Raw genomic sequence first — 16,279 nt, forward strand, 5'->3', positions numbered from 1 at the left:
ACCGATTATTTCCGCAGTCGACTGATAAATAAATGCTCTTCAAAATTCCACGGTTACATTTCATCTCACATTTCCATCTCTTCTCTTTTTCTTGGTATTCATGGTTGCACTCCTTCATTTTGGATTTTTTTTTCTTTACATTTTGATACATTCTCTTGATGCCTTCTTACTTAAGAATTAAGAATCACTGTATTAGCAGTATATATATTTTTACATACACACACTGAATTTGTCTTCTGCATTTGACCCATCTTTAGTTGAACACACACATGCAACATCTGGCAAATTACATGCAGTGAAACACACACAGGAGCAGTGGGCTGCCACTATCAAGCGCCCAGGGAGCAAATTGGGGGTTAAGTGCCTTGCTCAAGGGCACATCAGCCAGCTAATGGATGAGAGGGGGGTATTTTTCGCATTAATCACTGCACCACACCCAAATTTTTCCTGCCCGTCCAAGGTTGAACCGGCGACCCCTCCGATCACAAGCCACTTCTCCAACCTCTAGGCTGTTGGCAAACACAAACATCATTCCTCCTCTAGCCTCTCTTAGAGGTGACATTCTACGTGCCCTGATGTGATGATTCCTTATCTCCATCGCAATATACTTTACAGGCTATCTCACATGCCTGACACGGAGGGAACAACATCTAGCAGCCCTGTCGGTGAAGCTGCTTTATCGCTTTAGTGGATCCACTGAGTGTCTCTGAAACGTGTGATAGAGTCACAGTCTGACTATCAGTTCTATCTGGGTGCCTCACATTGTGACGCATACCAGATTCAATCACTTCTTTGTCTGACAAGTCACTACAGGCTGTGGATTATAAGCACTTCCTTGCCACTGAGAGGTAGAAAAGTGGGACTTAAACGTGACAAGCTTTGCCTCTATAGAATTTCGTTTTTCTTTATTTTTATACATGTTAGCAACATGTGAGTGATAAAGGACAGAATCAGCAGGAGACGGTTCAAAGAGAACCTTCCAGTTAGTTCTGTACCTGTGAACCTGTGCAGCTGCTCCTACAGGGTGTGTCTGGAATGCTAAATGAAGTGGTGGACTCATCTGTCTGTCATTTGCTGCAATCTCGACAGACTGTCACCTCACTGTGACACAATCTGTTTTCCCTTTTAATTTAAGACGTGAAATGAATTGAAAACAACTTCAGTTTATCTATATCCCATATATCCTGTTGTAATTGAAATATTTTAGTACTTTGAATTTTCACTGACATGGGACAAGTTAGCCTTTAAATCGCTCTTCCAAAAAGCTCTTTGTAACAAGATGGTTTCCTAATCTTCACCAAGAATTTTTGTTGTCTAAATCTAACCAAATATCTAATCAAAGTGTTTTGTTATGTAAACATTAAAAAGGTTTGGTGCATGAATGGCTGACTTGTTCTTACAGTCTGAATGATGTGATGTGAACATGACATTAAGATAAGATGAACTTTATTGATCCCACAATGGGGAAATTCACTTGTCATTAAACAGTATTAAACATTAGACAGTAAAGAAAATCAAACCCTTTGGTTTGTTTCTGTTGTGGCTTCGACTCACTTGGCTTGTGGTCTGTATTTGTCTTTTGCAGGGTGTGAGGAACACTCTGGCAGGGGAGGAGTCCCAAGTCGAACTTCTCAAGGCTCAACTGAAGGAGCTCTTTAGGTTCTCAGAGGATTCACGACACCTTTCTGATGATGTCCTGGCTGTTGTCAAAGAACATCAGAGGTATGTGACATGAAGAGTACTTAGAATGTTCACTAACAGATATATATATATATATATATATATATATACATGTCTGGTGTTTAATGGGATTTTAAAGGTTTAGAATTAAAAAAAATAGAAGGTCAAAGAAATTGTAAAAAAAAAAGGAATAGAATAATTCAGATTAAACAATATAATAAAATTGCAGTGCAGCTACAGTGCAGTGCAATGTAATAAATTGCAATATAATAAGTAGTTTCAAATTTAATTTAATAAAATGCACAAGAAATACGTTTTCTGAGACTTCCAGGTCTGTGGAGCACAGGCCACAGTATTCAGTGATGATAAACCAACAGTAGTAATTTAAAATGAAAAAAAAAACAAAAAAAACGGTTCATTGACTGTATATAGAGATGAGGACTCCTCAAACGTGAAGCCAAAACATCTTGATTGCCTCTTGGTTGGAGGCTTCAGTACAAGTCCAAAAGCAGATGGGACTTGGGCCAAAACAAAAAATTCAAATACATTTTTTCCAAAGATGGTTTCTGTCATTTAGGTCTTCTTCTTCTTCTTCTTCTTCTTCTTCTTACCATGGGGGTGTGTTTGGTCTGCAGTGTTTAGGTGGGTGGTCTGTGTCAAAGAACATCCACATGATTGGCAGAACCCAAGGTTTCCCCACAGAACATTGCATTGTAAACAAATGATTAATTTTATTCACTTCACCTGCCAGTGGTTCTGATGTTGTGGCTGATAGGTGTAAATGCCTGTATTTATTGGTCACTGACTTAAAGTGAATTCTTGATGAGGATGTATGACTTGTGAGAGAGAGATGTGGAGAAAAGCGAGGAAGGGAAGGAGACGGCCTGCAGTGTTCTGTCTTCTACTCGTTGTGATCATTTTAAGTCTGTTTTAATGCAGCCAAATTCACAACGTAGCTGCCCTCACTTACAAATGAATGTTTCTGTCATCAGACAAACAGAATGTGGCTTATAAATACTAGGTTCACAAACCGTTTTTACCAAGCTACTACACTGTTGAATGATGAAATATTTAAGATAAGATTAGGACATCATCAGACAAAATGAAAATATGTTAATGACAACAGCTGTGCTGTAAGATACTGACATTTAAAACTATTCAAGTATATCCAAAGAGCATCTGTTACCATCACCATTACTTCCAAATTTATATTCATGCTGGTAAAATACACACAAAAAACTAGATTATCCAGTTTGTTTCCAGTAGACACTGAAATTGTGACAAAGAGCATAGGCAGGATGTGATGCAGCTCAATGCACAGCACGGCACCTGTTTTTGATTGATGTACCAAACACACTACCAGTCAAAAGTTTGGTCACACCTTCTCCTTCAGTGGTTTTTCTTTATTTTTCTTATTTTCAACATTGTACATTAATACTGAAGGCATTCAGATTATTAAATAATAATAATGTGCTTTTGACCATCAGTTGTCTTGTGCAGAGGAAGGGTGGGTACAGAGTCAGTAGCCCTATTAGTACTACTGCAGCTAATGTAACAAAGACAAGAAACACTCAGTGAAGTGAAGAAAAACGACAGTCCATCATTACTTTAAGAAATGAAGGTCAGTCAATTCGAAAAATCTCAATAGCTTTGAATGTGTCTCCAAGTGCAGTTGCCAAAACCATCAAACACTATGATGAAACTGGCTCTCATGAGGACCGTCCCAGGAAAGCAAGACCAAGAGCTACCTCTGCTGCAGAGGATAAGTTTATTAGAATTATCAGCCTCAGAAACCACCAACTCACAGCATTTGCACCACCTTAGAGCCCATGTAAATTCTTCTCGGAGTTTAAGTTTCAGTTCACATTTCAACATCCACTGTTCAGAGGAGACTACGTGAGTCAGGCCCTCATGTTCGAATTGTGGCAAAGAAGCCATTACTTTGGAAGAACAACAAGGAGAAAAGACTTGCTTGGGCCAAGAAGCGCAAGGAATGGAAATTAGATCAGAGGAAAACTGTTCTTTGGTTTGATAAGTCCAAATTAGTGGGACCATCATTTGTTTTCCAACAGGACAATGACCCCAAACACAGCTCTAGGTCATGTAAGGGCTATTTGTCCAAGACGGAGAGTGATGGAATGTGAATTGCTGTCACCTGATCTAAATACAATTGAGATGGTTTGGGATGAGTTGGACCGGAGAATGAAGGAAAAGCAGCCAACAGGTACTCAACACCTCTGGGAACTCCTTCAGGATTGTTGGAAAACCATTCCAGGTGACTGCCTATGGAGGCTGATTGAGAGGTGGATACTTTGAAGAATTGAAAGTATAAAACATATTCTGGGTTATTCAACACGTTTTTGTTGACAACATAATTCCAGATGAAGTCATAACTTCAGTGTCTTCAGTATTAATATACAATATTGAAAACAATAAAAATAAAGAACAACCACTGAATAAGAATGTGTGTCCAAAATTTTGACTGGAAGTGGAGCAATGGTGGCCTTGTCTTTGCTTGAAAATGTCTTATGTGTTCATGTTGCAGTGTGAAATGCAGAGCGACAAGACTATGTTCAGAGTCTGAGTCAGGGCTGAGAAACATTCTCCAGGACCCGTTGCTGGTCTACGCCCAGTGGAGCCACATGGTCTCTCAGGTGTTAGAGGCTTCTGCTGAGGTTACTGATTTCTCCCACATCGCCATGTTGGTCCAGAACATAGAGGTAAAACACACACATTTCAATCAATATTTTTAGAATAACAATGTATCATATAATGTGAGAGATGTTTTATCACCTGAATCTGCATATTCCTTCAGTTTTGAAGATCTTAAATAGGAAGCTTCACTTTCCTCATTGTTCTAGCAGGTGTTCTCAGTGAAATGATTCTAGAAAGCCCCTCTACAATAGCTGCACAGCACCTATTAGCAGTTAGACACAGACACAAAACTTCCTGTCTCACTCTGTCACACTATCACATAAAACAATAATAATAATAAACAATGTCACTTGTTAGATGATAAGATCTGGATAGGTTTATCAGAGTCACCAAAGAAAAGAAAAAGAAACTGGTATAGCTCATAAATTTACATACTACCAGTACAAAGAGCTGAAAGCTTTTGTAAGAGTTGCATCACTATGCAGCACTGTATAGTTATAAATATTTTGTATGGTGTTCTGGACATATCTTCTTGAGTTGAACTTTATAAAAGTGTATGTGGGCAACTATATTGTGTGATTATAAAATTGCGCTAATGTAATACTAATGTAATATTTTAACAAGTATATGTGAAAGCCTTTTATTTTGGTCATCAGTGTGGAGCACGGGTTGCCCAAATAAAAGTTGGATTTCATATGTCCTCCATTTCTGCCCTTTATGTTAGCATTTGTTGAAGGGCAGTGTCCAGCTACAAGAGCGTTTCAGTCTGCTGCAGCAGAAAGGGGACTTGCTGGACTCTGTATTCGGTCCTGAGAGGTCCGATGGCCTGCAGGATGAGCTGAGTACCGCCGTCAGGAACAGGGAGCTGTTGCACACCCAGCTGCTGCAGAGGAAGAGCAGACTACAGGTACCAAAATGTTATTGTCATTTACTGGGCTTAACAACAGCTTCAATTTCAACTATGAACTGTGGTTTTAAATTATTTTAAATTTGTGATGCAGTATATAGGTACTTGAGTAGAAACCATTAAAATTGTTAGAATGGAAAACACCATGTAGAAATTCACTCTATTCATCATAAACTTTAACTTCAGCACCAACCAAAGCTGACTCAAGTGACCTCATATTAGACTTAACATAGCTCCCTCTGGACCTACAAAAAGGTTCATGTTGTAGTACTCCCCAACACCAGGAAACACTTTGACGTATGGGATTAGTTCACCTTAAATAGGCCTTTGGTGGACTTGTCTCACAGTTAACTCTTGGACAACAGTTTCTCACCGTGTTCCTCTCACGTGTGTTGGCTTTCATGTGGAACAGGACAATGACATCCTGATTGAAGGACTAGCATTTCAGAATGGATTTGCCATCTATCGCCTAGCTCAGTAGTTCCCAACCTTTTTGGTAAGACGCACCCCTGCAGACCCGTTCGCCAAAATCCTAGAAAAATCATTTCTGATCAACTTCTGCAGTTCATAGAAGCACATAATATCTTCAGCACTTTTCAATCTGGATTCTACCATAAACACATCACTGAAATCACTCTACTTTGGATTATAAATGAATAACATACCATCCTCATTCTTCTGGACTTGACTGCTGCCCTTGACAACATCAATCATGCCATTTTGTTTTGTTTGTTTGCTCCTCTGTTATGTGGGGTACCACTGGGGTCAGTTTTGAGACCTGTTCTGTTTACTTTATACAGGCTCCCGATAGGTCAACAGTTCAACAATTTTCAGAATGTGTCATATCACTGCTATGCTGATGACACACAAATCTGTTTCACTGCCAAACCAAATAACTGAAATGAACTGTCCACTCTTTATGATTGTGGACAGTCAATCTGTATGATTGCCTGCGCACCATCAAAAACTGGATGTCACTAAACTTTCTCTACCTAAATCACGATAAAACCGATACCTTGTAATAGGACCTGACAGTTTTGTCACTGGTGTCGATCCATTTATTGGATCATGCCTTAGCCAAACTGCTCTAAATTGCCTGCAGTTGGTTCAAAATACAGCTGCCAAGCTATTAACAAGAACAAGTCGTCTGTTTTTTTTTAGATTAGATTCAACTTTATTGTCATTACATATGTACAAGTACAATGCAACGAAATGCAGTTTGGCATCTAACCAGAAGTGCAATAAGCAGTAAGTGCCAGGTATACAGTAATTTACAGTATGTACAGGGTATGTACAGGTGTCTATGCTACAGATATACTATAAACATGATATACAAGTAGTTGTCGTAATATACAGGGTTTCTAAGTACTATGAACATACTATACAGATGGATATGTGCTTTAATGTGCATCCAGTGTAGGCGGAAACTATAACACAATTTACAAATGATATTTACAGATGGGTGGCACGGTGGTGCAGTGGTTAGCACTGTCGCCTCATAGCAAGAGGGTTCCAGGTTCGAATCCCGGTCTGGGCCCTTCTATGTGGAGTTTACATGTTCTCCCTGTGTGTCCGGGTACTCCGCCTTCCTCCCACAATACCAAAAACATGCACATTAGGTTAATTGCCTGCTCTAAATTGCCCCTAGGTGTGAGTGTGAGAGTGTGTGGTTGTTTGTCTTTGTGTGTTGGTTGTGATTGACTGGCGACCAGTCCAGGGTGAACCCCGCCTCTCGCCTGTAGTCAGCTGGGATAGGCTCCAGCTCCCCCGCGACCCTGACGGATAAGCGGTATAGAACATGAATGGATGGATATTTACAGATGTTATATTAAGCTATAAATCACTAATGCAATGGACAATATAGTGTATACAACGATAAGCAGTAGGCTAACTATATTAACAGTGAGGTAGAGGAACTAGTGCAACACTCAGTACGTAGTGCTCAGTTAGGATAGGGTGGTGTAGTGGAGTGTGGTGTAGGGTGAGGGGTTGAGTTCAGTAAGGAGACAGCCCTGGGGAAGAAGCTGTTGCTCAGCCTGCTGGTCCTGGTCCTGAGGCTCCTGAAGCGCCTGCCAGACGGCAAGAGTGCAAACAGACCACGAGCAGGGTGGGAGGAGTCCTTGAGGATGCTCCGAGCTCGACGCAGACAGCGTTTCCTCTGGATGTCTTCAAGGGCTGGAAGTGGAGTCCCTGTGATGCGTTGGGCGGTTTTCACCACTCGTTGTAGCGCCTTGCGGTCTGCAACCGAGCAGTTCCCATACCATACTGTGACACAGCTGGTCAGGATACTCTCAATTGCACAGCGGTAAAAGTTCACCAGGATGGCAGAAGACAGATGGTGTTTCTTCAGTGTCCTCAGGAAAAAGAGGTGCTGGTGAGCCTTCTTCACAAGGCTGGAGGTCTTGGTGGTCCAGGTCAGGTTCTCTGAGATGTAGGTCCCCAGGAACTTGAAGCTGGAGACACGTTCAACCGTCATCCCATTGATGTGTATGGGGGCATGCGTGCCTCCTCTCTCCCTCTTGAAGTCCACAATGAGCTCCTTTGTCTTGCTGGTGTTAAGGAGCAGGTTATTGTCTGCACACCACGTGGCCAGGTGCTGTACCTCCTCCCTAGGCTGTAGGCTGTCTCATCGTCGTTGCTGATGAGGCCGATAACTGTGGTGTCATCAGCAAATTTGATGATGGATTTGGATCCATGTGCAGGCCTACAGTCATGAGTGAAGAGGGAGTAGAGGAATGGGCTCAGCACACAGCCCTGTGGTACGCCTGTGTTGAGTGTGATGGTGGAGGAACAGATGTTGCCTGACCTAACATGCTGGGGTCTGTTGGTCAAGAAGTCTCTGATCCAGTAGATCAGAAATGTTCCGCATCACCCCTGTTCCTATATCTCTCAGCTGGCTTCCAATAAAATTTAGAATTAATTACAAAATCCTACTGATCAAGTTTAAGGCTCTAAATAACCTTGCCCCTAGTTACATTTCTGACCTGTTGCTACCTTATTCTACTTCAGACCACTCTGTTCATCAAATCTTGGCCTTTTATCCATACCCCTTTCCAATTTCAAGAGAAAAGTTGATCGTGCCCATGCTGTGCTAGCCCCAACTCTCTGGAACACACTCTCCCATTCCATGTAAGAACGCCCTTCCAAAGATAGTGTTTGGCTCATTGAACATTGTTTTATTGGTTTATTTGTTGTTTTAATGTATTTATTCTTCTGTGTCTCTTTATTTTACTTGTTCTTTGATTTATTGTGATATATGGTTTTATGTGCTTTTATTACATGAGGCGCTTTGTGACTCTATGTCAGAAAGTGCCATATAAATAAAGATTTACTTACTCACTTACCCTAAATCCACTTAAATAATTTTTATAGCTGTCTCAATATGTAGATGTTTCACTGGCCTAGTTTAACAACTCGCCAACTCTGTAATGTAACTTTGACAAATGTCAGTAGCATTTTATACCTATATGATTCACTATTCAGACTGACCTTTTCAAAATCAAAAATGTTGTGAAATATCTTGAATTCAGATAATTTACAGTAGATTTTGACCATGAAATCAAACTTATGAGTGTGATTATTAATTGTGTGAGCCTGTTTTTAAGCAGCCAACCCTTGCTCTACAGTGTGAGGTCAATATTTCCCCTGAAGTACATTCCCTGGAGTGAACAGTACATGTAAATGTAAATGACTGACAGCAGAGTTTTAAGTCATTACAGTAGTTGCATGTAGAATCTAAAGATAACACCACAATACCTTTAGGTTTTGACATATTCCATTCGTCTTTGTCATGAGGTGAAACATGCACACAGAGGCTCATTACACACATCATGCACATTTGTTAGAAAGATGTGATGAAAGCAGGATAGTTTCTTTTGCTGACCTCATTTCATTATGGAAGTGATGAAACCAAAGAGAAGATACTCAGTATACAATCCAGACTTGCTGTGTAACAATATATTTCTCATTTTCAGGGCTTAATCTCAAGAACTAAGGACTTTGTTGATGCCTATGAACTGATTCTTTCCAAACTGGCCAGTCTCCAGGACCGGCTGGTGGCAGCTGACGGCCCCCAACCGGATATCCTGGCTAAAAAAAGCCAGTCTGACCAATTCAGGGTGAGTTTAATCTCAGTTCAGACCGGGGCCATGCCAGAGTCAGCCAAAATGTCCTGTCTGCTGAAACACAAGATGCACTGTGTACACTGTCACATGTTAGCCTCCAGGAGATTAAACAGATGAATTCAGATCAGTTGTCATGCATCTTCTCCAAAGTTGCAGTTGGTTACCACAGGGCAAATTATGCAGTTGAATTTCTTACTGACAACAAGAGTAATGATGTGTTTTAAATTGCATTTTGCTGCATTTACATTTACTGCATATCAAGTACACTTAGCATAACAGTCGTTTGTTAAAACATGCTGTAGTGTTCTGATGTGTTTTTGTACCCTCAGGCAGCCATTTATTTCTGTTGTCAGATACTTATTTATTATTCATTGTTGGATGGCATGGCAGCACCATACAGAATACTGTAGTATCCAGTAACTGAAATGCATTGAATGTAATTCTAATTGTAGTTAACTTATAAATGCAGTTCGTTGCCTGAACTGAAGGGTTACACTAAAACCAAATTTGTGTGCTCTTAAGTTATTTCCCATGGCTCACTGTGACACTGTCCTCAGGTGATCCAGAAGGACCTGGAGGACTGTGAAGCCCATATCGTAGCACTGGAGACTCTGGTCTCATCCAGTCAGACCAACAGGACTCAGTTTGAAAGGCTCTATGCTGACTGGAAACATCTGCACAAGGCAGTAAAGGTAGTTCTGAATCATTTCTTTATGACTACTGTTCATCTTTTATATATCTGTTGAAGCCCCCACCCATAGTTAAAGCTGCACCAGTCATTTTTTTGTATTAGCAATGGATCAAATGAATGTGTAGTAGGGGTGTGTGATGAAACAGCACGTTATTGATCACCAACTCTGCAGTTCCTCCCAGCTCTTCTGACCTTCAGATTGTCTTTTAGATTATTGTTTGGTTTTCCAGCCTTCAGCTTCATTGTTTTGGCTCCTTTAAATTCACTATTGCTCTTTTACGTGAATGGACAAAATTTCCCACAGAAACACTCCAAAATCTTTTGGAAAAGCCTTCCCACAAGAGTGGAAGCTGTTTTAGCCGCAAAACTGTTTATATATTTAGAATGCAAAGTCATTAAAGTTCCTCTTGTTGTGATGGTTAGGTATCCCAATACTTTAGTCTATATAGTGTTATAGAAGTGTTGAAAGAGTATGAGATTTTCAAAAAGCTTGTCTGTCTTGTCTGTCTGTCTTCTTGGTCACAGTCTCTGTTATTTCATCTGGAGCATGCTGCCTGTGGAATTATTGATTAAGTTGTTTTGGTGGGTTTAAACAGAACAACACGGCACCAATTGCAAATCACTGGACCCTGATCAGACTAAAAATCTTTACTTGTCAAAAGTGACTGAGTACACTAATCTGTTATTCTTCATTGAATCACTGTGCAAGTCAAAACGAACAACAGTGATTACTAGTGATGTCTTTGTGAAGATGATATTTAACTTCAGCTGAACTTTAAAACTGGTAGTGCGGCATCTCTTACAATACTGAAATGTAAAGTTATTCGTTGTTGCAGATTTTGCCAAAGCATTGCATGAACTTTGTCCAGCTGATCTTTTCCCTTTGTCTGCAGTTGAAGGTGCATGAAAGTGAGGAGAGCATCATAGACCATGAGAGCTTCCATGACAGTCTGCTGAACATAGAGAAGTGGCTGATGATCATGAAGCAGAAGCTGGAATCCTTCCATAGCCCTTCAGGAGAGTGGAGCATAGAAGGCCGCCATCATGAAGCTCAGGTGTGTGTGTGTGTATTCCAATAGTGGGGTGAAGACTTGCTTTAAGGTTAAGTTGAGGTTAGAGTTACATTAAAGTGAAAGGTTAGGATTAGGCAACTAATATTCATTGTTATGGTTAGGTGGTGGTTAAGCCTCCAGGAAATGAATGCAAGTCTATGTAATGTCCTCAAATGTAATGGAAACAAGACTGTGTGTGTGTGTGTGTGTGCGCACAAGAGCAAACCTGTGCTCACAAACAACAGTTTATCTATGTAAGGGTTTAGTTTAACTTTAACTACATTTTACACATTAATGGAGATTTGTCCCTTTTGGAAAATAGAGCAGAGAGGTCAGCGCCAGTGTTTAAATTAGCTTTCTGGCATCAACTAGTATGCTTTTTCAAGCAATGCATGTAATCTGGCAGAGCCAACCCTCCATGCTCCTTACAAGCTCTCAGGATGCTTTCTGTTGTTTCTCTGAGTTTAGAACATCAATTTAGCCTTCTTTGGTCTCCTAAAGAAGTGCAGTCATTTGTGAGCTTTCATAACCAGAGATGGTGATGTATTTCCAGGAACGTGAAACTGTTCATCTCCTTCTCCTCTGCTCCACTCATGTACAAAGGATGTGTGTGACTTTGCTTCTGTTGACTGTCCAGACGTTACAGCTTATGAATGCAATGCTGTCATCAGTCCTTCGGCACATGAATGCACTGCCAGAAAGGATTCACAGATCACCCTGACATTTTAACACACTATTAAAATTTAGATATTAAGCCATTTTTGAATGAAAACCAGTGCAAATGTGTGTTTCATTATGATGAATTAGCTATTTTGAGCAAATATGTAGACTCTTGTTACTGTTGCTGCTGTTTCACAATGAACTGAAACCAATGGGTTATCAGTAAAGTACATGCTGTGCTTCAAAACCACTGGTATGGTATTTTAAGTCATTTTTTTGCAAGTCACCCAAACATGATTTAAAATGTTATTTCATCATAAGAGAGACAAGGCATTTTTACATTCACTTTCCTTATACAGTCAGCATGTTTGCCTTTATGGTTAATTACCTGCTTATAGTCTAGAAATTCAGGCCTTCAGGTGTCTGGGTTCATGATGGATAATCTCATTAGTTCATTAAAATCCATTTCCTTACTCTTGATTTCCTATCATTTACATGTATTGTTCAGTCATCCAGCTCTGTGAAAGAACTGATGGCAGCTCACAGTGACCTCAAGTGATGGCCCCAGTCATGAATTTTAATAAGAATACCAAGGAGATTCTATAATTGCGCTGTTCATTATTACACTGACTTATACCTACCGTCTCATCACCACCACGGGTTGAGATTCTTCACCTCGCAGAGCACAGAACATTTTTTCATGTGGCTGTTAATACTGTTCAGGAGCTCCACCCTTTTACTATTTAATGATTATTAGACACATATGACCTTGTGCAAAAAGTTCATGAGAATTCGTTTTTATGAAGAAGACGGTAACATCCGTCTTATCTGCCTAAAACGGAAACAGGTGGAAAAAAAAATTCCACAAAATAATACTGTTAGTTCAATGTGTCTGCATACTTTAAACGGTTACCACAGACAAGAAGATATGTGTAAAAAAAATAAATAAATAAAGATTCAGGCTATTTCTTATCCAGCAGCAAGCGTTGCAAAGCTGAATCCAGCAAGCCGTGACCTTTTGGTCCTCTAGGCCTGCGGTGTCACAGCTGAGCATGAATGTGTTGCATGATACGCAGAGGATGTCATTTAACCTGTTGAACCCATCTCATGCAATATTAAGGTGCCATTTTCCTCATAGCCATAGGTCAGTTAACCAGAGCCCACAGACACAGACGCACACTGCCGGAATCACAGCACTTATATGTGATAGCTGCATCTTTGATGGCCTGCGTCAGTTAACATCCGTCATTGAAACAGCAGTTCCACGTAATTCAAATGTTGTCTGAAAATCATCAAATTTCTCACAGAATTAAAATAATCAAGTAGTCCTCTGAATGTTTAAATTTACATACTACAAACTGGAAACACACATTTTTTTTACAATAGATAAACACATTATTGAAAATGTTTCAGAATATATGTGTAACATCAGTGACATACTAGATAAGGGCATCACTTAGCAGAATAAAATATTTTGAAAATAATATATTCATGCTTAGCTTTGACATGTAGTGATTGGTACTTAAGCCTGTAAAAAAGAGGAGAAAAACAAGCAAAACAATGAAGGGTTCTTGATAGTTTTGATTAATTACACCTTATTTTCACAGTTTTGGGCATCATTTATATTGATAATAACATCACAAGTTGTAGCTGTAAGACAATTTGACCTAAGACCCAGGTTGTTACAAACTAGAACTATTTTTTGAACAGCTGTTCCGCTAATGGCTGCTAAATATTGGTACCAAAAAAAAGTAACAATTATTGAGCTTTTAAGGTTGAGTAGTTATTCTTTTATAATTTCTCTCTTGATTGAGAGATTGAGATTTTGGGGAAGTGTTTCCCTAAAGGTTTAAATAGTGAACAGAATTCAAACACAAATGTGTGTGATGCCATCTGCTGGTGAAAATCAAGTACTGGGAGTACAGAGAGAGATGGTGTCAGTCTGTTTTGGTTTCTTTGAATGGATACTCACATAAAGAATGTATGTGTGGAATGACTAATGACCAAATATAATCATGTGTCAGTTTGGGAAAATTTATGTGTGCAATGATGCTTATGTCACATTGTATGAAGCTCAGAATACAAATGAACTTGTGGACGTTTCTGATGTTGATGTTGGACATAAGTTATGACTGTTACTAGTTAAAAAAAAAAAAAAAGTCTGACCGTTAAGCCTCAATGACTTTTGGTCTCTCCTCAGAGGGCACTGGAAGAGTTTCCAGAGAAGGAGCTTCAGCTACAGCAGATGGAGGTTCAGGGACAGGGGGTTTTAAAGAAGACTTCAGAGGAGGGACAGGTCCATATTCTGCGAGACATGAAGCGCCTACGAGAGTCCTGGTTGGCACTGTACAGCATGAGTCTCAACCTACACAGGTACCTGAAAAAATCAGGAAAATTGTTATTTCGTTTGATTACATATGCTTTGTTTTTGGCAGCGGGAAGCAAAATGAAACAAAACTACTGTTGGCTCAGTTTCACTGGTCACTCTGACTCCTCACTGCATAGTGAAAGCAGCTCACCAGCAGCAGAAGATTCAGAAAAGTTATTTGAAAAATGTGATCATTGACTCATTTTGTCAAGATGGTATTATAGATGGCAGCCTCTGTGTTGCTCTCTCTGGTACTTTTTCAGTGTTTATTTATTCCCTTTTGGCTGAATTTGCCTTAATTTGCCCCTTGTTTCCAGTGAAGTGAAATCTTGATGCTTCAGCATGCCAAGACATTTTGGACAATGCTATGCCTTAAACCCTGCGGCAATAGCCAGGGCAGGGTCCCCCTCTGCCCCAGCATGACTGTGACCCAGTGCACAAGGAAAGGTCCACAAATTATTATGGCTGGCTGAGTTTGGTGTGGAAGATCCTAACTGGCCCACACAGAACTCCAACCTCAGCCCCATCGAACACCCCGGCACAAACTGGAACGGAGACCGTGAACCTGGCCCCCCGACAGCAGTGCCCAACTCCCACAAGTGCTCCACTGCATGAACAGCCAGAAACACTAACAAAATCCCACAGAAAGCCAGTTGCCATAGCTGCAACAGGAGGGACCAACTCCACACCAGCTTCCATGCAATTAGAACGCAATGTCACCAAAGTTGGTGGAGGTGTAGCTTTCCCAATACGTTTGTCTCTTTAATGTATCACCAACTGGGACCAACAAAGTCAGGTGTTATATGTAAATCATAAAACAAAAAGCTTAAGACTATACAATAAGTGACATGAGACATGTTAAGGATTACATAATTACCAAGCCAAGCAGGTGTTTTTTTTTTTGTTAAGTAGACACATTATTGAAATGTAAACATGCTACATATTCACTAAATCAGTACTTCAGCGCTCCTCAAAAGCCGTGTCTATGACAAAGGCTCTTTTCTATTGAATGTTTCTGTTCCATTAATGTAACCACCAAGAAAAGAAAAGCATCACAAGGTCCAGTAACTCGGCTGTTATGAAGCTCAAGCTCAAGTTCAAGAATGGACATTCAAGTTCAGTCATCAAATTACTGACATAAGTGGTTGGGGTACAGAATATATTTCTATTGATATAAAGGGGGGGAAAAAAAGTAAAGCACTCTTCCTCCTCAAGTTTTTTGATGCTCAAAGTTTTATGTCAGGAGTAGAACGGGTGGAGGGAAGAGAAATTGTGTTTGTGATGCATTAGATTAAATTAGACTGACTGAATGGTGAGTTCTGAAAACACTTGTCCCGTCTCTTTCTGTCCCTCCCAGGCTGCTGAACAGCTCTACAGAGCAAACAGAGTCCGGCTCATGGAAAGCTGGAGGCCTCTCTGGAGACAACACATCCCTAACAACAGAGCTCATTCCAGGGATTGGGGACAATCAGTCCAGGGCAGGAAGTTCCAGGAGCCAGAGAGGCCAACAAGGCAAAGTAGCACAGATGTATGGAGCCTTGGCTGGCTCTTGGGCTGGAAGAGAAGGGAGCCTGGAGGGAGAGGCAGGAGAGGGGGTAGTGACAGGGCAGGGTGGGTGGAACCAGGGCCATGGTGAAGGTCACCTCACTCTGACTGGACAGGACGACGAATATCTTGGCCCAGCAAGGACAGGTAACGACAGCGGGTTCTCCTTCAAAGGAGACGAAGTGGATTCCTCTGCTTGGACTATACGCAACAGAGGAGGCCAGAAGGGCACCAAACATTCTATCACTCTTGGAAGCCCCGACAGTGATAAATCAACAGGGGGCGACAGCAGCATCTTGGTCAGAGACAAAGGGGCATCAGCCTTTACCACAAAGGTCAGCTATGGTGACGAAGGAAGAATGAGCTCTGGAGAAGGCAACAAGGAGATAGGGGAAGGCCTGAGCCCAGGAGGAGGCGCGTTCATGCTGTTCAGAAGGGACCCAGCCAACCAACCATCAACAACGCCAGTGCAACACACAACGGTATCATTGAGCATTGCTTGCCTGAAGTGTTCATATTTCCTGTCAGTCGGTTTACTCTGTCAGCTTCCCTTCTGCTTTGACTTTTCCTCAACAAACCAGAATATTGCAGCACCGT

At 40.8% G+C, this 16,279-nt stretch overlaps 1 protein-coding gene across 1 annotated transcript in view; it reads left to right on the plus strand.

Moving 5' to 3' along the window:
- syne3 (spectrin repeat containing, nuclear envelope family member 3) overlaps nt 1–16,279 on the plus strand; it is a 44,278-nt gene that overhangs the window by 14,225 nt on the left and 13,774 nt on the right. The window contains exons 7-14 of the mRNA XM_046412390.1: nt 1,586–1,722; nt 4,226–4,400; nt 5,060–5,242; nt 9,217–9,360; nt 9,924–10,058; nt 10,951–11,112; nt 13,970–14,142; nt 15,495–16,164. Coding sequence (XP_046268346.1) covers nt 1,586–1,722; nt 4,226–4,400; nt 5,060–5,242; nt 9,217–9,360; nt 9,924–10,058; nt 10,951–11,112; nt 13,970–14,142; nt 15,495–16,164 — 1,779 coding nt within the window. The remainder of the gene's footprint in view (nt 1–1,585; nt 1,723–4,225; nt 4,401–5,059; nt 5,243–9,216; nt 9,361–9,923; nt 10,059–10,950; nt 11,113–13,969; nt 14,143–15,494; nt 16,165–16,279) is intronic.

Source organism: Scatophagus argus, chromosome 15 (genome assembly GCF_020382885.2).
Source record: "Scatophagus argus isolate fScaArg1 chromosome 15, fScaArg1.pri, whole genome shotgun sequence".
Lineage (NCBI taxonomy): Eukaryota > Metazoa > Chordata > Actinopteri > Scatophagidae > Scatophagus > Scatophagus argus.